Consider the following 23,936-nt stretch of genomic DNA (forward strand, 5'->3'; position numbering starts at 1 on the left):
TTAGATGTTGTCAGTGATTCCAACTGCATATCTAAATCAAAAGCTCTGTTAAAAGTTACAGTTTTTGGAGTAAAATGAAAACATGTCCAACTGGCAGTTGCACAATGCAGATAAACATGAGGTGTCTTGTTATTTATTTTAAGCATTCCCACATGGTACTGAAACCATTGCTATTTTTAAAACCATGTGTTGGTTAGGGAAGCCTAACTCTGCAGATCGGCATGTTCTACTTTATTTTAAAATGTTAAAGTTGGCCACTTATGCTCATTTCCAGCTTCATATTTCTTGTTCTTTGAATCTTTTTGACTCTACAGTGGTGTGAAAAAGTTTTTGCCCTCTTTCCGATTGCCTGTTTTTCTATATGTTTGTCACACTTAAATGTTTCAGATGAACCAAACAAATTTAAATATTAGACAAAGATAACACGAGTAAACACAAAATGCAGTTTCTAAATTAAGGTGTTTATTATTTAAGGGGGAAAAAAATCCTACCCTACATGGCCCTGTGTGAAAAAATGATTCCCCCCTAAACCTAATAACTGGTTTGGCCACCCTTAGCAGAAACAACTGCAATAAAGTGTTTGTGATAACTGGCAATGAGTCTTTTATAGAGCTGTGGAGGAATTGTGGCCCACTGTTTTTTGCTGAAATGTTGTAATTCAGCCACATTGGAGGGTTTTCGGGCATGAGTTGGCTTTTTAAGGTCATGCCACAGCATCTCAATCGGATTCAGGTCAGGACACGCCAAAGTTTTTATTTTGTTTTTCTTAAGACATTCAGAGGTGGACTTCCTGTTTTGGATCATTGTCCGGCTGTAGAACCCAAGTGTGCTTCAGCTTGAGGTCACAAACAGGTGGCCGGACATTCTCCTTCAGGATGTTTTGGTAAACAGAATTCATGGTTCCATTTACCACAGCAAGTCTTCCATGTCCTGATGCAGCAGAACAGCCCTAGACCATCACACTACAACCACCATACTTAACTGTTTACTGTTTTCAGGTGGGTTTTTTTTTTTGATCCTGTCATAATGTGTTGCTTTTTGAGATCTTTTAGCCTGCTTCACTTTATAAAACAGGTTCTATTTAAGTGTTTTTTTTATTCAACAGGTCTGCCAATAGTCAGGGCTGAGTGTGTTTGGTGAAACTGAGCTCAGGTTTCCAAAAAATGCAGTTTTTTGCAATAAATTCATTATTTTAATAAGAAGGGCAATTACTTTTTCAAACAGGACGAGGATAACCTTTCTCTCTTAATCAATGAAATCATCACTGTAACTTATCTTATCAAAATAAGTTTGATGATCTGAAACATTATGTGTGACAAATATGCAAAACACTCAGGAAGGGGCCAAACACTTTTTGACGCCACTGTATGTGTCGGTCAGTGGAAGTTGATTCTAAACTGTACCGATGCACTTGTAAAATCATCTTTAGGTCATAGATAAGTGTGACATTAGTGCCCCTGATAATGTTGCTTAGCAACAGGGAGATCCCGAAATGAGACCATCACTTATCAGAGAAACTTGACTCGGCTAAGTTTGACATAAATGCCTTCAGCAGATACGCTATGCAAAAAATAGAGCATTTTTGATCTACTGGCGAGATTTGTGAGTTGTCAAATGTCAACAGTGTAGCATCACATCAACCCCAGTGCACTAACTGAGCTTCATCAGATAAACAGAAAACCAGGCTATTGCTCATAAAATGATAAGCCTGCATAATATCAGTGCAAAAAGATACAGGAACACATAATCAAGGTAGTCTAAAAACATATGGATAGACATTATCCATATGTTCCCTTGGGTTTCTCCTTCAGCAAAATATTGTATCAGAAATGATACGTGCATATAACCAACAGCTGTTCAACTCCTGATACATCATAGTTAAGCCATTAGTGTGACATTCATGAATTATATAAGACTTTGTGTGAAAAAAACACGTGTGAAAATCCCTTTTTTTTCCTGACTGTATATGAACATGCACATGCAGAAACCACACATCTACACACGCTTCCTAAGAGACCAACAGGCATGTTAAAAATTCATGACAGGGCTTTGACGAGTCTCCACTACCCCCTGGGAGATATGGGGGAGGGTGAGAATGAGTGTGCGAGGAAAGATACCTAATTACCCTCCTATTTTGCTTGCATCCCTCTCTCTCTTTCTCTCTTTTTTTATGTCAAACACATACAAAGGTTATCAGTCTAGCCAAAGAAAGCAACAACACAATCAAATGTGCTTTGCACTGAGGGATCTAGATTTGAAGAGGCTACTCGGTGAGTGACAGCTAAACTCTCTGAATGAGCACAACAGTTCATTAGAGCTGCTGAAAACTGCTGTCTCTGCCAATTGATTAGAAGCCGCTGTTACTCCACTAAAATGCACAAATTTGCACTATAATGGGTTACACTCTGCAAAATGCCCGACCAAATGTTTTTTTTAGTCTCACTTTCACTAATTGTGAAAGTTGGACACCATGATGAGCTCATTCTTCCAGTTCATGACCACTGGAGACCTGAGAAGAACTATCACTCCTCTGCAATTGGCAACAGAGCGTAGCATGGGTACCAGGAGAGTGAGAATTGGGTATATGATTCTTGGGAAGAGAAGTTGTTTTCAGACTCGTACTGATAAAAAATTTTTACTGGTTAAAAGTTTAAAAGACATCTAAATATACCTAAAAACCGAGTTACATTTCATTCAACGTGGCATTGAAGTTGGGTCGTGTTCTCCGGGGGACGAGGCGGTTTAGAGATTTCAGGGAGAACAGGGGGAACAAGAGAGAGTTCACAAGAATAATGCAGTCTATGACAAAAATGTTCAATAAAATCTACAGGCAGCGCAACTGAAGCTAGTTAGTTGTGAGCTCTATCCTGTTTCCCAGATGAAAATAAAAATGACCTCATGATGACTCTAACAACTGCTGTGCAGATTAATATTCTAAGAGCCAAATAGGGCAGATACAGCTTTTAACTACTCATACTCACTGATGTATAGGATCATTGTTCTACTGCCGTTGAGAGCTGACCTGAGTGCTAGATAGTCCTGCTAGTCCCACAGAGAGATATTTTTGCCCTGCTCTCACCACTCTTAGTTGTCATTCTGCCAGGGCCGCCCAGCAGCCCACCATGCATTTAGTGAGAAAGCAGAGCACAGCTTAAAGGATAGAGAAGATGAGACAGGCTCTGCTAAACCTCACAGAGCATCCCAGACACCCTGTGTATGTGTGTGTGTGTGTGTGTGTGTCTCTATGTGTGTCTAAAGGCTCCAGACACTGAAATCAATAGGCTGTTCAGTGCACACTGCCCAACTCCCACAGACAACAAAGCAATACTTACAAGAGTAGTAACAGTCTAAATGATCATTAACACCCACATTCGCTCTTATTCTTACTCTTTCTCAGTTCTGATGTGTCCACACATCGTGTTTTTTTACTTGCCATAATGAGCTCCGTCTCAAATGGATGGTAAAAAAGTAAAAATGGGGGAGGTGTGAAAAAAGAAATAATAGAAAAGAAAGAGATGACTCTGAAAAGGGAAGAGGGAAGGACATAATTAACGAGCAGACGTATTAGCAGAAAGGACAGTCTAGAGAGAAGGAAAAAAAACAATACTCTGACTCAGCATGATCACTGCCTTCAAAGTAAACTCATTAAAACAAAGCTCATCAGAATGAACACTGGACTGAGGAAAACATATAGCTGGGTGGCTTATGGATGATTTACTGAGCAACGGGTTGGTTTCCGTGTTTGGAAAAGGACAAACAAAAACACCTTCATCCGTGTCTAATAAATAAATACTTCACATATATGCAGGAATATACATAAAGGAGAACAAAACGAGTAAGAAAATAAATGACTCATATCATGGGAAAGCAAGACATGGAGAGCAGGGTAAAGGACAGACAGACAGGACAGTAGTAGTTTAAAATGAAAGCTGCATGGAGAAAGAAGAGACAGATGGCAGAAGAATAGAGTGAGTGATAAAGCAGTGAGAGATGTCAGAGGAGATAGCCAAAAGGTTGATTTTAAATATCAGTTTGACAGAGAACTGTGACAAAAGGCCAGGATTTGAACAAAGCGCAGACATCACTGGGTGTACTGGAACAGCGAGTTGACAGAAAAGGTGCAGGGATAGAAGTATCCACAGAGAAGAAGGTGAGATAGTAAAAGGAGGAAGAAAGCATGAGACAGAGTGACAGACCTGAGGTATCTGCAGCTGCGAGAACCCATGGGAGAGCCTTGCTGATAGAAACAGTAAATGTACACCTGCTCCCCATTCCATTTAGTATTTTGGCTTTTTTGTTGTCATGCATGTATCTCAGAGATCTATTGCTAAGTGTAGCTATATCCCCTATGTGGACACCATGGATGGATAATTGGTATGAATATACTTCTTTCCAGTACACTTGGAGAATGCCATGTTCTTGTAGTATATCAGCTGTGTTCAAGGATATGCAGACACAACTGTTTGGACGGTCCCCCTGAAAGCCTCGCTTACAACCTCAAATTGTTATTATGATTTACAAACACTCTGATCTAAAGAAACCTTGCATGCTTACCACTGCACAACATGGGAGTCAAGAATGGCTCTCTTCCACAGTGTGTACTTTGTCCTGTCTCCCTCCCCTCGCCCCTAACCAATCATGGCAGATGGCTTCTACCTGAAGTCTAAAAGGTAGTTTTTCTTTCCCACTGTCACCAATCAAAAACTCCTATTGGGTGTCTAATTGTTGGGGTTTTCTCGCTGTTATTGCATGTGCTTTATCTTATAATATAGTATAATATACTTTCCTTCTGACAGTGCTGTCTGTGTTGAGCGCTCAGTGGATCTGCGCTCGACAGTGCAGCCTAGGCGGAGTAGTCCAACGCAGATTCACTGAGCGCAGGGAAAGCTAGCGAGACAGAAGTTAAGCTCTCCTTGCAACATGGCAAATTGAACCTCCTCCACCCTCATTCAGATCTGCCGTTTGGAACAATTTTGGTTTTCATGTGACGTATGACCCTGAAGGTAAGCGCGTCATGGACAAAAGTACAACAGTATGTCGGATGTGCCACGCAATGCTCAATTACATGGGTGGGAACTACTGCGTTAGCGCAGTTAGCTCGTTAACGTGTTGGCCGTCCAGCCCCACGCACGGGGCGATCCGCGGTAGCTCGTTAACGGAGATTTGCCGTGTTGTGGCGTTAACGTCATTTCAGATTAACGCTGACAGCACTAGTGGGAACACAATGAATATGACTGCACATTTATGCCGACATCATCCTAGTGCAAAGACAAGTGGAAGCAGACAAAAACAACAAGCACACATGCTACAAACTTTACCCGCGTCATTTAGACAGCCGTTAGCACATGATTCTCCTTATGGGGACCTGATATGTTTAATATGCTGCTGAGAATATACCCCAGAAGAAGCGTATAGTATAGCTTTTATTTTGGAAAGAGCCATTTCTCTGTAATAAACTCTCTTTTCCAAAGATGAGTGATTTTTTGATCAGATAGATTTATTTTTTTATTACTTTGTTGTTTCAGCAACATTAAATTTAAAAACTGTACTTTTGAGTTAAAATATATATTTATAATTTTAATAAATGTCAAATTAAAAAGGCATGAACATTTTTTTTTGTATCGAAAAAATATCGAACCGTGACACCAAAGTATCGAACCGAACCGAACCATGAATTTCGTGTATCGTTGCACCCCTAATATATATATATATATATATACCTATTATTTACTTATCAATTTTGTCAATCATGAGTACAATGCTTACCATACTGTTACAAAAATCCTAGATTATTAATGTTCATTTAATTAACACTTGAGCTTTTATATCTTCTTGTTTTATGAATGTTTTCTATTCAAATCAGAGAAAACTTTATGTCCAAAACTGTGTCATAAGCATACAGAACACCGTAATATGTAGGAAAATATACATCATTGTCCTTTATACACCACTATCATATGTGGTGATAACTGCAGTATTTAATTTTTTTCATGTTTCAAATCTACATTAAACAAATCTTAGTATTAAAAAAAACATTTATTTCATTTTTTTTTCTACTCTTTGCGATTTTCTGACTGCTCAGTTTATCTCTGCTTGTTTCCTGAGGAAAAACAATGATAAGGATTTACTATCCCTGGTTAGACTGATTCATTTTATTATTACGAAATATTATTATTTCACTGTCTATTGGTTAATTATAATTAGATTACAGACACTATATAACAATCTGTAAAAGAATTAACATGTGCAAAGGAAGCATAGATGTACTGTTTGGTAGTAATCGAAGCTGAGAGCAGAACGGCAGAGAGACACTCATGCTAGTGTAAGAGCTGATCCTAATTACCTTGTTTCATCTCAATTATTGCAATAATTACAAAGTATGGAAATGCTGATTCTGAAAAATGCTACATGCCACATTTAATTGGCATTGATCGGTGTTAATTTTGAAGGAACAGTATCTTTAGACCACAAAAGGCTGTAATACATTTTGCAATCCACTAACACAGTTTGGATTTCATCTTGATTAGTGTATTAGGCTATTGTCCCTGGCCTACTAGAAGTCTAGTTAGAATTCCCTATTTGCAGTCCTTCCACCCTTCTCTTTTCATTATCACACAAACAATAAATATAAATGTATGCTCACAGAAAAAGACACACACGTACACACACACACACACAGACACCGTTTACCTGCTTAATATGATCAGCGCAGTCGTGATGGGATGTAGAGTAACATCTGTTCTGGAGACTAGAATATCTCTGATTGTGTCATAGCTGCTACTCATTGCTGTACACTGGTACACAGACACACACACACACACACATAAATGCATCTTCTGCTCATTATTATAACATTGTGACAGCAGGTAGCAGATTAATAAAAATATGGTCCAACACCTGGGGTACAAAGACTCCATTAAAGAGATCTACAAATACCACAACACTTAACACACATCTCTAAACAGAGGGAACTGGATAACTGAACTTTGCAGCATTACCCTGGAAATCTTGAGAATGACACTTTTATAGATATGACTATGATTTATTTTTCATTATTGATATGATTGTAATCTAAATGTTTTTATTACCATATCATGCTTACATTATAGGCAAATGTCTGAAAGACAGCTGGGACATTTCTTTCCTCCGAATATGCTTAATACGTAAAATATATAAATATGTATAAATATATAAAAATAGCACTCCAATGTTATGATATTGTGTTGTTTGTCTTGAACCATACTTTGCATTTGTTTCCCTCTTTTAAGTGAGGTAATCAATGAAAAATGGTAAATGGCTTGTATAGCGCTTTACTTAGTCCCTAAGGACCCCAAAGTGCTTTACACTACATTCAGTCATTCACCCATTCACACACACATTCACACACTGGTGATGGCAAGCTACACTGTAGCCACAGCTGCCCTGGGGCGCACTGACAGAGGCGAGGCTACCGAACACTGGAGCCACCGGGCCCTCTGACCACCACCAGTAGGCAACTGGTGAAGTGTCTTGCCCAAGGACAGAACAACCGAGACTGTCAGAGCTGGAGCTCAAACCGGCAACCTTCCAATTACAAGACAAACTGCCAACTCTTGCACAATCCAGATTTACCTAATACCACGTTTTTGGTAGTGAAGACTACCTGAAAAATATAACATTTTTACCGCTTTACTGTTTATTCTATGTCTACTATAAATAAAGTTACAGAATGTCAAAGTAGTCAATGAGTCCTTGATTTGCTTGTATTTTGGTCAGTACGACAGTCAAATAACCAAGACAACTTTGTACCAGCTAGCATATCCAACAAGGTATATATTTAAAGACAGTGGGATAATTGTGTTAGGAAATTCTAACAGCAAAGTTTTAATCAATGTATTAGATCACATCGACTGGGCCCCAGAATCAGGATTTTCTTTTTCTTTTTTATTAAGATGAGTTTTACACATAGCTGCTAACTAGCAGCTAGCTGCTAACTAGTTCACTAGTTCATTCACTAATGAACAAGTGAAGACTTCATCATTTCAGTGTAACACAAACTTGGTTAAAATTCAGAGATCTTTTTAAAATCTTTCCAGTTGGAAAGCATAAACCATTGTGAATTAATCTGATGCAGAGTGACAACAGTTGCACTGCAAAGACAACAACAAGACAGCCCCAAAAGTGGAATGGTTTTGCAGGTGGTGGTCACAGACATGACTGATTCTTCCTCTGGTTTGTTTCTTATCTTTCTCTTCATGAGCGGAGGTTCACACTGAGCACATGTCACAGGCATGAAAGAGTCTGGAGATGTGGTGGCAAACGTTGCAATGCCTACACTATCATCTGCAAAAGCAACTGCGACCAGTGGTGGACCTGCAAGCTTTAAGGTTATCTAGCATGCCAATCGAGCTGCATGAGCACAGGTCCCGTTAAAGGATGCTGGCTCCTCATACCACCTTCAATGAGTCTGATTTTGACAGTTTGGTCAGAAACATGCACATGAGTAGCCTACTAGAGCTCACATTGTAGGGCTTGACAGTGCTCCTTCTGTTCCTTCTTGTTATTTCTATTTCATTTAGCTTTAAAAGGCCAGCAAGTAGTGTATGTGCCACACACTGTGGCTTTTTGATTTTCTTGTATCCGTCTGTAGACTGCATTAAATCAAAATAATAAAATAAATATTTAAAAAATTAAGTATTTTATCAACTTACTGCTAAATGCTATTCTGTGTAAGAGAGTTCCATGATCATGTTGCCAATATTGTAAAATTAAGATTATTTAGCAAAGACACATTAATCTGCAAATATCCATGTACCAACACACCCCATTTTACAGCACAGAGTCTCACAGACCACCACCTGTGTCCTGTAGACTTTCTTTCCTTTTTTGTGTGCTGCAGGCTGAGGGATTACTCTAAGTAATGCTGTGGAGTGGCTCATTAGTCACTGGATAGAGCCCTTCACCTCAGGAGAAAAGAAGAATTGTGCAGACACACACATACAGTACTGTAGACACCCACATTTACCCCATGCGGACTGTTCAAGTAAAAACAAATAACTGCGGCTGATATGTGGTTTCTGGATGTAGGAAACAACCAACAAAGAGCAAGTGTCTAAAAATATGCTAGTATATTATTTAGAGTGATAACTCAGCCTGCAACACCAAAACTCAACATCTGCTTTATGTTACATTCAGTTCAAGTGATGTTATCAATGAAGCAAACCTCACATGGACATCCAAAAAAACTGTGGGACCCCACACAATCGCAGGGCACTTGTGTGGGCAGTAGGTATACTAAAGAGGGAGTTTGATGTGTGAGCATGCATCAGTGTCTTTCTTCAGTGTTTATTTAGTTTATCTTTTGTAGCACAAGTTTAGCTGTATCAATAATTGAGCCTTTAATTACAGTGTACTTAGGCATTCAGGGAAACAGATAACAAGCTGAAGATGTAGGAGGGAGAGATGTGTTGTGAATAAACTCATCTCTCCAAGATGTGTTGACTCAAGCCAAGAGAGTCTCACACAGTTTCGCCGAGTGGTCAACCGTATTTGACATCAAGATTTTCATTATGATACCACCCTAAGCAGAATTATTTACTCTAATGACCCTTTCACAGCTTCATACTGTTTTTTATGAAGGTGTGATAGCCATTTATTCAGTGTAAGTTGCAAGAATTTTCTTGGTTGAGATAAACCCATTATAATGGAAATCTGTTTAAGCATATGGACTATGCTCTCTGTATTATAATAATAATAATAAAAGTAACAAGAATAAAAATAAGATGGAAATCAACAGTAAGTGGTCTGAATTTAAAGATACAAATATGCATTCATTAGAATTTATTATAAATTTATAGAGGAGTTTTCGGTACTTTGGCCCTTTGGCTCATGCGTGTGTAGGTGGCTACATTTCAGTGCCCAAGCTCTATCAAACAACTGTCTGCCAATATCCCCTATTGAGTTTTTTATGTAGCAAATGATGTATAGTGGGTGGATCAGTGAGTGGGCAGGTGGACAGTCCAAACGGTGAATGTTTCCATGTTTAAATGTGTGAGTGTTCCCCACTGGGCTTCGAGCCACAGTATCCATTGTAAAACCTTTGATAAAGTGATCTCTCCTAGCAGTGTGCAGCCAAGTACATATTAATAATGCATGCTACATTCTGCCTCACACTTATTTATGAAAGCATGAATAGGCACACATAAATGGACACTTATTTCACACATCTGTGGCTAGGTAAGCTGCTGCCTTTGGAAGGTCATCCATCACGCGGCGTTAGATATCAGATAAAGAGAGACAGACAAGACACAAGAAAGAGAAAGACGAAAGCCAACGGGAGGATGAAAGTTTGAAAGCACTTGTCAAGTAAGTGAAAATGGCTTGAGTGCCTTGGGCAATCTCCAATTATATTGACATTGCGAGTCACTTCCAACCTCATATCAAAAGCACTGAGCGAAAAAGGAAGTCCCAGTTGCAATGAAGATTCGCTTCCTGCATTTTGCCTAATAAAGTTCAGAGCAAAAAGCCCTCCTTTGACTTAGAAGATTGGTCAGCAAAAATCTCAAAGCACAACTGAAATCTAGTGGGACAGTTTGCTTCCTGTATACTATCTTCTGGTTTGAGTTTGCTGGTGTTTATTTTCACTCCTACTGTATGCGGTCTGCAAGTATTAGAAAGACTATACCCAAAAGGGAAACCAATCGCACTATTCACTAAAAGCCTTCTTTATTTCCTCAGCTGCTCTCACTATGATCCTTTGCTCACTGTCTATCTGTCCATCAATCCACATAGCCATTATTTTCATGTTGACCTGCCTCTCTTTCCCAGCATGCATTTATCATTTATCTTCTCATCTATACATCTCATGACAGAGAATCCAATATCAGTGTGCCTTGAGGTTACTCATAAAAGAAGATGAGGCATAATAAAGAGTGAGACGTGATCGATGTGTGGAGGTTGGATCAACTGTCAACATAAAGTTGACGTCCCACCCACCACCTACCCTTATGAACTTTTCACATAGAAAAGACACCGTAACATTGCCCAGTATTGCAGCCATTTCTCTCTTCTACTGCTTTTCCATGCAGTAGAGCCAATACTCTCTTTGCTGCTGATGCATCTCGTGGCACCAGCACTCGGAAAATTGATGAAAACATGACTACCTTTACTTAACAAACAAAAGACAGACACTTGGCAGGACACATGTTTATGGACATTCATAAACACTCCCTTTCCATTACTAATTAGACAACAACTGCAAGGCCTTAAAAAGGCAATGCAAGGCAATTTGCTATTCAGACTCCTAGTGGAGATGAAAATCTCTACCCTAAAAATATATTTAAAAAAAAAAGAAAGAAAGAAATTGGGGGGAAGAACATCCCAAGGGTCGAGGCTCTCATTATCACATTCAGTCCAAAAGAAGAAAGATCTCAGTCCCTGCTTTCTACTCTTTTAAGTATATGCTTCACCCGTTCCTTTAGCATACAGCATCTATCCTCTACTATGGAGCCAAATTAGATTTATAAATCGTAACACACACATACCTTTATAACAGAAACATTAGTTGGCTATAAAACGTCCATCAAAAGTAATACGCACTCCTCGGGTTTAGACTGTGACAACATACAGACCTCCTAAAGGTTGTTCTGAACAACTCTTGGGTAGTTGTGTACTTTAAAACGACTAGGAGATCCTGTTACTAAACCACTCTAAAATGTTTTGAATGATACTCTATTTAAAGGCTTTGGACTTCAACCAAAGAAAAAACAACCACATTTGGAAAACTAAGCCAGAAAAATATGCAAACAAACAGATAATGCGCAGATGGTGGTGTTAATGCAGAATTATGTGTTACGTTTTGGGCAATAACTTGTGAATTACTCAACTTAACTATTCATGCTTCACACAATAATGCTGTTACAGTTATATGTTGTGCCCTACTTAAGGAAAAGCAATCATTCAGTTTGGCATAAAAATATAGTTTCTCCCCATTTACAACTGCTGTGCTGGTAGGTGTGATTGTTGGATATTCAACTAAACTTCATTTTACTGTATGTGGATGTAGATCAATGTATGTGAAGATTTAAATCTCCAGTCAGATGCATACAGCATATGCATCAATATTAGAGTTCCACATAATTCAGCTACCTTTATTACATTTGCATGCTATATAGAGACTGAATTTTCTTTAACTTTTTTGTTGCCTTTAATAACACATAATCATGACTTTGCAAGTTTGTCTGTGACAGATGCAGCTCAGAAGACAGAAGGCTTTTGTATCTAATTGCTTTTAGTTTTGTGACTGTCACAAAGTCTACACATAGCACAGGGTGTCGTGCTTGTTCAACACAAATCAAACATAAAAGCAACTTAATTTTTTATCATCTTTTTCAAATTGCTTTTATCTGTGTTGGCAGTTTTCATCCCTGGTCTGAAATGAATTAAATGTACCCAAAGTGAATTCCTGATGCGATTTTCACTTGAATGACAAATCGGTTCATCTGCTGTTATTTGTATTACTTTTACAATGACTAAATACCACAAATATCCCTGTGTCACCAAAACCTAATGCGCTCCAGTTTATCTTTAGGTTTTTACAATCACACTCTGATTATTTAATATCCATGGTGGAGTCTTAGAGAAGAACAGATGGAAAACTGGTCGCTGTCATGGCACTTGAAGAGTTTGTCCTGCGCAGCATCAAAAGCTACAAACAAACTGCAAACTGACAGTTGGTACCTTTGAGAGGAGTGAATTTTACCTCCAATGCAGCAGACCTCTTGTGTAGCAGCTGCTCTATGTTCCTGGCTGCTCTGGCCACTAGCTCCTCCGCGTCGTTTTGCTCCACAGTGTAGAGGTGCTGGTTGCTCAGAAAAATCTACATGGAGAAAGATAAATGTAATTGCCGTTTTAATACAAAAAAGACTTTTTGTACACACATTCGTTTGTTTAAATTATTGTTAAAACTAAATGTAATTTTCACAGAAAATTAAGAGTTTAAACATTTAGGGGAAAATATACAAGGGGTTGACTTAAATTTTAAGAAAGGAATAGGATTATCGTCTGATTTTATGCATGTCTGTGTATATTCTGGTGTTTATACCTGAGTGAGGCTCTTCCCAGCTGCGGCTGTGTCTGCCAGGGTAACAAGCTCTTTCTGCATCTGATCAACCCATTCTTTAATCCTATGGGACAAAGAAATGCACACAACCAATCCTGTAGCTCAGATATAACCAGTTTAGAAGAGACGTTGCATGCATTTCAGTTAAACTGTCTTTCAATCTACTTTATATCAATCATCTAAAAAGACCAACCAAGTCACTTGACGCAAAAACAAACAAGGTCAAAGAGAATCACTCTTGTGGGTCGGGCAAAATGTCAACCAATCAAACCCAGATCACCAGAAACAAACACAATGTCATCTAATAAAGCTTGTGTCACTGCATGTCAACTAATACAATTGCTTTCAGAGAGTTCAAACATGAAGTCAACCAATCAGATAAGTGCCAGCTATTGTTGTGACTAGTGACAGTGATGTGAGTGGACAGGTAGGAGGTGGGCGGTAGCTAAGACCAACATGCGTTTCTATACCTCAAAGAGCTTTAATCATTTCCAGCCTGCTGGTGCCATTGATGTACGAATAATAGCAACCAAACAACAGACGCAATGCTGGTACCCATTCGCTTGAGTGAAAATTGCTCACCTGATGCTTGCCTTTTATTTTTATTTTAATTTTTTTTCTGTGTCATCGTGGTACATCAGTCACTGTGCCACGCACTGGTTTATACCTTAGTCTCATCCTCCTCCATTACTCACTATGTACCACTTGAACAAAGTGGCCATGGATGATCATTGGGAAGAGTAGAACCTAAGACATTATGCACGATATGAGACAGTGGCTTGTTAGGATAATCACATGTTGTCACTCTACACATGTTGTCAGGTGATGTGAAGTTGTAATGAATGAATGAATTTGCTGATAGTAAATTATCCTTAATACTGTTCAGAATATCATCAGGTATATTGAAAATGAGTAGGTGTAAGTGTAACCCAGATATTAAATAAGAAAATGTAACCTATGCATTGATTCTAATAACAGACCTCACTGAGAACCTCTACAGAGTCTGACCTTGGTATGTGTGGGTGTGTGTGTATGTGTGTGTCGTGCAGGGTAAGGGTGAAAGTGACACACAGGAGCCACCAGTCTATGAATGTCTGACTTTTTTGATAAAAAACTATGATTTAATAAAAAGAAGTTGTATTAAAAAAATGATTGACAAACACAGTTTTTAAAAGAAAGTAAAAGAAAGTATTCCTCAGTATTTGAATTAACCTCTTAAGCCCCAACTCCCCCTGATACGGGGGCAAAAAGCAGTAGATCAGGTAGGCTTGGGGCTTAAGAGGTTAAAAAGGAATTATGTTACAACGAATGTGAGAATCTGCTACAGACAAATCTAACTGAAGTAAAATTACATAAACTGAATGAAAAAATGAAGTGAATTATATCAATATGTGACTGAATGTTTAAATGTGATGGGGTTTCTGTGTTAACAATGACAAAGGAAATGTAATGAAGTGATTTTAAACTTTAAACTTTGCGTTAAAGTAAGTAAGTAAGTAAGTAAGTCAGATAGATAGACAGAGATAGATAAGATGTGGGTGGACATCAGGTGATTAGATGTTAATGCTGGGCCCATGTCCTCATTTTAAGTTTGACAGCGTTTTAGTAGGTAAAGGTGAAAGCTTAGACATGAATTGAGCTGTGGTGTGGGGAAGGCCTCGAAGGAGACTGGCGACGGCTCCCGGGCCTGGCAGATCCCCACGTAGTAAATAGGAGTGAAGAAGTTAAAGAATTGAGAACAAGGAGGGAGGGAGGGTGGGGCACGTAAACGAGAATGAACAGCTTGCAGAACTGGGGGAACCTATATAGATGACAACTGGAAGGAGTGTGTTTGGAGGCGTAGTCCTGCTCCTGAAATTCCGATACATAATCTCCAATAATGTGACTGGATGTCCCCAGTTAGAGGTCGTCTCAGAAGATGTGACATCCAGTAAGAGAGGGGAGGAAGGGTGAACGTGAAAAGTTAAGTGAAGAACAGATACAGGGTTCTTCCCCTTTGTCTTCTGTGAGATGAGCAGCTCAGAAGATTGGATCTGAGATGTTCACAGTTGGAAATTACAGCGGAGACGCTAGAGGGACTGACCCAGCCCGACCTGTGGACCAGCAAAATGGTTGTATATTTTTGGCTTTCCTCTCTGCTCATTGTGTGTGTGTGTGTGTGTGTGTGTGTGTGTGTGTGTGTGTGTGTGTGTGTGTGTGTGTGTGTGTACAACATACTTCCACTAAATTCCCAAGGGATACTCATTTCCTGTTGGGTGATTATCATCAACTCGCAATACGGGGATAAGTGCATCGTTAGGCCTGGTTGTGCTCACCCTTTCTCCAACCTCTCCTCACGGAAGATAAGAACAAAATCAGCATTAGCTCAGGAGTCAGTTAATAAGATAATTATAGTTCAGGTGATTTGATTGTTGTTTTGTGATTATTACTATTTGATTTTGCTTTGCTCCTGCTAAATTGCTTTAATAACATTTCCTGCAATTAGTCTAAATTGTAGACATTCACTTTTTAACCTTTTGTGAAACAGTATTGGTAAAAATCTGAGTATCGTTCTTTACTAGTCCAAATAACTCTTACAGGTTACTCTAGTCATTTGAATACAACACTCCCTTAGGGCCTATTGTCTTGGCTTTTGAAATCAACCCAGTTATTAACAAGTGCCCAACTAAGAGGGAAGCTGCCGTTTAGTAATGAGTGGTGGTGATAAGGCCGATCCTGCAAGGCTACTCGGGCATTTTTCTTATCAGATGACGACAGTGGAGGACATGATGATTATTACAAGGCAGTCAGAGGGGTGAGTCCCCTCACATATATCGGCTCCAGCTGAACTCTGCATTACTTACTGGGTAAGAGACTTATAGGATAAGAGTTTAGGACTTTTTAATCAGAGAGCTGAAACAGATTTCCCATATAGGGGTCATGGACCCTGCAGATCAATCATGTAGAAACTTTTTTTTGCCATGTATACTGTATGAGAATGATGACAAGTTTATATAGCATAGAGAGATTCTCATTAACATCCATTTCACAACTCGGCTGCCTTGAAGCAACATGCACACACACACAGACACACACACACACACACAGGAAGAAACATTGAATATCAGATATTCATACTCAGAAAATACTTTCAAAAACTGTCATTGCAGCAGAGTGTTGAAAGTCATTCAATTTACTACGTGAAAAACATCGACCGTGACATTTAGTACAGCTGAGGGGGTTGGCAAGACAGAAAGGTTCAGAAGATCAAAAAGCAAGGAAAAAATGCATCAGGGATACAAAATCCACAGTGAATGAGGAACATTCAAAGCAAGCACACTTGTGGAGAAAGATGAGACACTTTGCAAGATAGGGAATACCACAGGGAATAGTGAATGTGAAATACAGTAGTTTAGGGAAAGCTTTACTAGTGTAAGTCAGGAGATTTTAATCTTTGCTTCTCAATCTCCAACTTGAAAAAAGTACAGCTTCTTAAACTCCATAGTGATTTGAGGAAAGTTGAACTCTGCAAATATTATTACCCATCACATGTAGGCTGCTTATTTCCACTGAACCTATGGCCTATTGCCTAATACAGATTATAAGTGTTATGCTGATGGGCCTGTTACCCATATTTTGTGTTGATCTATTGCTGTCATAAGTTGTTAATTGTTTCATAATAATCATTGTCAACTTGACAACCTTACCAAGAGAATAATATTTTTCTCTGCCTTGTAAATTTAGCAGTATAGGCCAGGGTTTGCATGACTTTAAGTATTTTGTGACCCTTTTTAATATCCTGTTGTTCGCTGGGTATAACAAAACTGTACTGTTTACACACTGTGTGTGTTTATGTGGACCTTAGCTCTTGAAGCCTGAAGCACAGACAAGTCAACTGTGATTTAGAGTGTATGTGTGCTTCCTGGAATTTGGCATTCAGAAAGGCAGAGGCACTTTCACCTGACTTCCTGAGTTTAGCTTCTGTGGAATCTTATCAGTGTAAATTTCTGGTTGTAATAGTTGAGATAAGCAGGGTATGTGTGCATGTGCTCTTCTTCAAGTACAATATGGGTGCGTGGAAATTTTTTGTTACTCACTTTGTTTGGAAATCTATATGAAAAGCTCATTTGTTTTATGTATACACAGAAACCAAGCACTGCAACATGCAAGGGAATTGGTCTTAGTAGTACAGACCTCACTAGACTCCTGTAGTATAGAACAATGCTACACCCCAAAGCCATATCTGTCAGTTTATATGCATATTTGAAATCAAATATTCTTTTTAATTAGGATTTACTACAAATCAATACGAAGTTGTTCAGATTGATCACCCTTTCCCTATGATAAAGTATATCTATCCTGACTGAAGTAATCTTGTCTTAGATGACAATGCACTAGCCTTGGGGCACAAGGTGTCACTGAATGCTATGAAATTGGTGTAAATCATATTTTATTACCTTTTCTGCTTCAACCCAGTCTCACAAATGGGAAGTTTTGAATTGATGTTTTCAACAGCATTCTCCATCACCATCATTAAATGAGGGTACGTCTTTTGAAATAATGGTGTTGCATCCATCCAGTAGACTTTCAGACACTTGTAGAATCAGTGCAGAGTCACAGTGAAGCTGTAGTGGTTGAACATGGTGTCCTTGCACCTTACTAATAAATATATATATATTTCTTTCTCATATTCACCATCCATCTTGTTTAATTTGATCTATTCTATTTCTAGACTAAAAAGGCAAAGTACTCTGATCTGTGTCATTTTATCATCTTTCACAGCGCTAGCACTCTAGCACTCATCATAAGGTGGGCTGTTATCAATGGCTAAATCAAAGAGGTGATCCAGAGTTGTCTGTAATAAACATTAATAAAGTCGATGTTGTTAAGCTGAGGTAGCAACATTTTTCTACTCTGGTTTCTGGGCTTTGATTACTGTAGCCTGTGGTAAAATGCTGGATAATTAAACACACACACGCAGACACAAATGCATATACCAATGGCAACTGGGTCAGGCACTGCCCTACATTGTTTTACAGACACAAGAAGAGCAAATGAGAGCAAAAAAAACCAGATAGAGAGGAAGAGAAACAAGGCAGGAAAGAGAGAGACAGATGTTGTGGTACAATCACTTTGGAACTAGAGAGAGTAATGAGCTGGCCCATGATGTGTATCTCGGTAGGCGGCTGTATTAAACCACAGTCTAATTACGCATCATTATAGAGGCAAAGACTGAAGCAGGTCCAGTCCAGACAGAAAAGCAGAATGAGGCATGGAAACACCAGCTGCACCAAAACAACCTGCAGTGCCTGCCCTCACTCTGAAGCCTCTGACACCCAGGTGGCCAATTCAGTTCCTGTTCAACATGACCTAGATAATAAATGTTGCTTTAATGTGAAGTTAAGGGTTTGAACATCAAAATGACTTGACCACCTCATGACCCTTAATTTGTTTTTTTTTGGGGGGGGGAGGTTGTTGTTTTTTTCTACAACCGTGGGACAAACAGTAGAACTGTGATATATTCCTACCACAGCCGACATGGGTTCACAGTAATAGATTCAAAAACTCTCATGCGATGTCTTTAAAGTAAGCTTTTGCCCCAGTTTTATTTTCTGTTAACTTTAAATAGTTGCTGAAGAGAACTAAGGTAATGTAAGATGTTTTGTCTCCAGAGTTGCTACTTTAACAACAGAGCTATTTAGGATTGTCAAGAGACAGAAGAGCAGGTGTTTACAGTTTGCCAGAACAGCTTATCCATAATGAAAATGTTTTCTCTCCATCCATTTGATCGGTGTAATCCAGGAGGATGCACTTAATAAAACAGAGTGTAAAATACAGTTAATTTTAATATCTCTTTTGCTCACGATGCCTATGTTCAATAATTCTATTATATCTCGTTAGCTTGCACAATATAACAATTTTTTTTTTTAAAAAGGAAGAAAGAAACTTCTTTAGTTTCTCTTCTTTCTGGAACTATTTTCATTCATCAGTTATTTCTCACAAATATCCTCGTTGGTATTGTGCCGTGCAGAAAAGCATGCAAGGACAGTCATGTTTTTACTGATCACGTTCATGCTTACTGTTTGTTAGTTCATTTGGCAAGAAAGAAGTATGAAGAACAAGGACTATCTGGTTGACAATTTGTGCTCTTCATTCAAAAATGAATCCCCATAGCATCCTCCACTTCTAAGCAAAATGTTTTTCAAGTATACAAAAAAAGAGGAAGGGACATTAAGATACAAAGGTGGTGACACTGAATTATTTAATATAGTTTAATACAGATGGAGAATCTATTTGTGGTGGGGAGGGAGAGAAACAAACAAATAAATAAATAAATCATATGCCATCTCCACTCAGTCTCCAGCCATCCACCATCTCCAACAGCAGTTCTTCACCTGCTGTTGATTGTGGTTAGAGTGGCCCTCGAGCTCTCAGTACATCTGAGCCAAAGGAGGACTGCTGCTGTTCAAGAAGGTGGAGCTGGAGTCTCATCCTCTTTTCTATTGACAGGATGAGCTCTTCTCTGCAGATGAAGAACAAGCTTGTCACAGAGAAGAAGCTGAATGAAACTGAGGATCGCTACAATTGAAACCTGGCCAGTTTGCCAGCAGGTCTAAAGAACACAAGACAGAAAGAGTATGGGTTAGCAGTAAATGAAGTTTACAAATAAGAGCGAGGAGATTATCCACAAGCAAATCAAATGCAGAAAAAATGGGGTTTTTTTTAAACTACACAAAAAAAGTGTAGAACATTTCAGTAAGTCTGTTTCAAATAAAATGGCTTCTGGATTTCCTGAGCGCTTGTTGTGGGCACACTGATCAGTCTTCCAAAGTAAACAGTGCAGCATTACTATAATCTAAACAGACCAGAGCAGTTTAGGCCAGTGAACATTTCAGCAACAGTTTCATCTTTTCTGATACTGTTTACATTTTGATAAAGAAGAAATGTTTCCTTTCCATCTATGAGTCAGAATCTTGTCTTGTGGTTGTGGATAAGCGTATGATTATTATTAGTTCAGTATTATATGCTCTGGCAGCAATGCAATACTGAATTTGAACAGCTTTTGAAAAAAGACTTGGAATTATTGAGATATACTTTTTTCCTCCATATTTGGCTATTTTATTACTAGGGTAAACTGGTTTAAGAGCCCCCATCCCCCCACCTCTCTACACCCCCACCACCGGAAATTTCCTTTCTGACAAGTATTTTGACTCATTCACGTTTTATCTTTCCTTAGAAGATGGTGGCCTGGTCATGCTTGAATAGCGCAAATATATTTAATATAACAAAACAAATATATAACAAAAATATTTTTTTTAAAACGAAAAGAAAAAAAATTGTTTTGAGACGATGTAATAGGTTACCCTGGGGGCTATATAGTTTAATATCAAACAACAATATTTTTTGCAGTAAGCGAAAGTTTGCATTTTTAAGATATGAAGGAAAATTAATGTCTCTCAGAGGCCTTCCCCTCTTGTGAGAAAAGCACCTTTTACAAGATTTTACATAAATTTATAATAAGTTATCAATTACAGTTTAAATATCCTGTAAGTGATACGTAAGCATATTTGTTTTTACATATTATGTTGATAATCCAAAAAATATTCTAAAAGAAAATAGGGGCGTTTTACTCCAGTTTACAATATGAGGAACAAACCTGGTTCTTGGCCAATGAGGGTCCCCAGAAAAACGCCAACTTTTATCATTTATTATTGGCTAAAGCAGCAGGACCGAGCAAAGCCACTCTCCTCTAGGCTACAACTTCATAGAAGAGCTGTCACGGCTCGCCAAGCCACCGGTGACAAACTGCTGATTACGGTAACCAACATTAATCAGCGTAACAACGCGAGCAGGCAGAGGTCTGAAAAAAGCTGTCTTTATCAAAATGACCACCGCATGAATGAAATGACCTGCCCACCCTACTCTCACACCCACGCACACCGTGAAGCCTATACACCCGTGAGTGTTTCATTAGAGAGAGAGAGAGAGAGAGAATTTAAAAAAAGAGAAAGCAAAAAAGCTCCCTGAAACAAGGTCCCTGCAAACCAGAACATCAATTGATCGAAACAGGATTACAAGAGCTGTAGCCTACTTACATGAGCTGTGTCGGAAACTGCGAAGCCCAACAACCGTCCTGCCACAGCAGGAACAGAAACACCCAGGCTCGTACCCCGCAGGAATCCATTGTTAAAAAAAAAAAAAGAGGGGGAAAAAAAGAGGGGAAATTCCCCGATGGACGTCAATATAGAATCTGCTCCACTCCCCTCTACCGCCGCTGAATGAAACGACGGGCGAAAGCAGCGCGTGTAGCCGCCTGTCGCTCCCTCACAGATTAACGAACACTGACACCTCTAATCTGATCACTCGGCCATCCAGCGCTCTAACAGGTACTGGAGCTGAATGCGATGCCAGACTCTCTCTCTCTCTCTCTCTCTCTCTCTATCGCTATCTCTCTCTATCGCTATCTCTCTCACTCTCTCTCTCACATACTCTCTCTCTCTTTCTCGCTGTTCCCGCTCTTTTCGTCTGTCCCTTAATTAACCGGATGCAATTACGACAAACAGTAGTTGTGAAGGCAATAAAAAGAAAAGGTATAATTATGGTGTCACAAATGATTACTAAAAAGCATAACTTTAACTGCTGCTTTTAATCATTAGTCATCGTTAATCTCCGGCTCTCTTTCACAGTGTGTTTTTGTCCTGTCTCTCTTTCTCCCCTTTAACAGGTTTCTTCCTGTTAAAAGGGAGTTTTTCCTTACCACTGTTGCCAAGTGCTTGCTCAGTTTGACTGTTTTTCTGTATTATTGTATTAGGGTCTCTGGCTTACACAATAAAGCACTATATAGATAAAGTGAATTGAATTGAGTTGAACTGAAATGAATAACTTTTGTGGTCTTTTGAAATAAATTTTGATAACTTTTTTTTTCTTCAAACAGGCACCATGTGTGCTTGCTCTCAGGTGGGCAGCTTAAGTAGCAAATATGTAATTTTTCTGTTCTTTTTATAACATCAGTCAGAAAAACAAAACAATGGAAGGGACTAACTGGCATACCACCCACACAACATATGCAGTCAAATATATACAGGTTCAGGGCTTTCTCTTTAAAATACTTCAAAACCTCTCATCATTGCCTACAATGTGGAGATAGGGGAGAATTTACTGCCTTTGACTGCACAATCTTTACCAGTTATGCTAGACAGCAAGCAGACTAACTGTCCCACATGAGAATGAATGAGAATACTAGGCTGGCAGCTGCATTGATTTCACACATATAGTGCACGAGTGAAATTACCAGCAAAGTACAGTATTAGAGCCCAATAAATCTCAGTACCATCCATCATGTTTTATAAAATTGCATTTCTAAAGATGTGCTGCACATCGCATCGAATTTTAAAAGTTGCAATATAAATTCAAAGTCTGGCACAACTGCAGTAATGTTTTTGTTGATATTTTAAGTTATTAGTATCATCACCCTGTGAATAATTGAATAATTAAAGCAAAACCATTAAACCTAATCTATCAAAGTGCCTGTGTGTGCTTGTGCACGTGTCTGTTTGTACGTGTGTGTGTGTGTGTGTGTGTGTGTGTGTGTGTGTGTAATTCAAGCCTGGAGGGAGGGCAGGGCGGCACAAGCACGGTGCTTGGGGATTTGGTTATCAATTGTTGCTTGGCAACCACACACCATCTCTCTTGTCCTCTCACCCTCCCCTCCTCCCATTTTCCCCTTTCTCTCTTTGTTTCTCCCTCCCCACCTATCCATTGCTCTTACTGTACTACACTGTTGCGCTGACCCTTCAGTTTTTCCACTGTTCTCATCCTTCACACCTTGTGACATCACCTTTCCCAAATTCTCCCCCTACACCTTTTTCCACCCTCATTTCTCCTAAGAGAGGAAAAGAAGCAGATGCGCCTGATGATGGGATAGGAACGAATAGTGAGAACTGGACAGGAGAAAAGAGCAGCGCAGAGAGCGAGAAGGAGATGGAGAGATGGTGGCCTCTTCTGCAGAAAATCCCATTCAGTACTTCAAGGATTTCACAGTGCACCCTGAAAAGGAGTCACTGCTACATACCTTCTCATATAGTCTAAGAAATGATCATTGGAAAAAGACCAGAATAAAATCTTCTGGCATCAGTCAGACAGGCCGTAGAAGTCAGTTTTTCTCTATCCGTGTACTAATGTGCTGTATTCCATATAATGTAGTTAGATGATTAGATTGATTAACATATATTCCGTAACAGGAATACATACAATAAATAATTTGCCTTAAAATGTATTTTTGTATGGGTTTTTTCTTACTCCATATGAGGAATTTACTGAAAATATCTGCACAGAGTACAGAATATTTATTTTGAATATTAACCTCAAAGTTAATACTGACATCCAAGAGCAACCTGGAGATTTATATTATGAGTATAAGTGAATAATGTGTTGAACCATAATTGGTTAAAGAGCAGCTGTACTGGGTTTATTTGACAGAGGATACTGCCACCTATAGGTAATCTACGAAAATTACAGGAAACATTAAAGAACAAACCAGCTTCTATACAGTCTTTGTTTTTTTCTCTCCTGTCTTTCTTTTCTTTTTTCTGCATCTATGCAGTAGCGTGCAGATATCATAACGGCTGTGTTTAATATATGTGTTCATACCCATGCACATTTAAATTTGAACATAGATGTAGTATCTGACCACCTGGGAGAACATCAATGATGCATTTCATCAATTACATTCTGTCATTTAATTAAGTGAACAGCTAAATGATACACTGGATCTTGATAAATGAAATATTCAAAATGGAAATATTTACGTATGTAATGTAATTTAGTGAGAAATAACAAAGAAAGATAAAGTGAAATA

At 38.8% G+C, this 23,936-nt stretch overlaps 1 protein-coding gene across 1 annotated transcript in view; it reads right to left on the reverse strand.

The window, feature by feature from the left end:
* The window catches only part of cacna2d1 (calcium voltage-gated channel auxiliary subunit alpha2delta 1), a 70,755-nt gene extending 49,304 nt beyond the window's left edge, over nucleotides 1–21,451 (reverse strand). The window contains exons 1-3 of the mRNA XM_087843074.1: nucleotides 21,175–21,451; nucleotides 13,082–13,163; nucleotides 12,740–12,856 (exon numbers count right to left, since the gene is read on the reverse strand). Coding sequence (XP_087699200.1) covers nucleotides 12,740–12,856; nucleotides 13,082–13,163; nucleotides 21,175–21,263 — 288 coding nt within the window. The 5' untranslated portion in view covers nucleotides 21,264–21,451. The remainder of the gene's footprint in view (nucleotides 1–12,739; nucleotides 12,857–13,081; nucleotides 13,164–21,174) is intronic.
* Nucleotides 21,452–23,936: the final 2,485 nt, after the last annotated feature.

Source organism: Neolamprologus brichardi, chromosome 7, assembly GCF_056152115.1.
Source record: "Neolamprologus brichardi isolate AB-2024 chromosome 7, ASM5615211v1, whole genome shotgun sequence".
Taxonomy (NCBI): Eukaryota; Metazoa; Chordata; class Actinopteri; order Cichliformes; family Cichlidae; genus Neolamprologus; species Neolamprologus brichardi.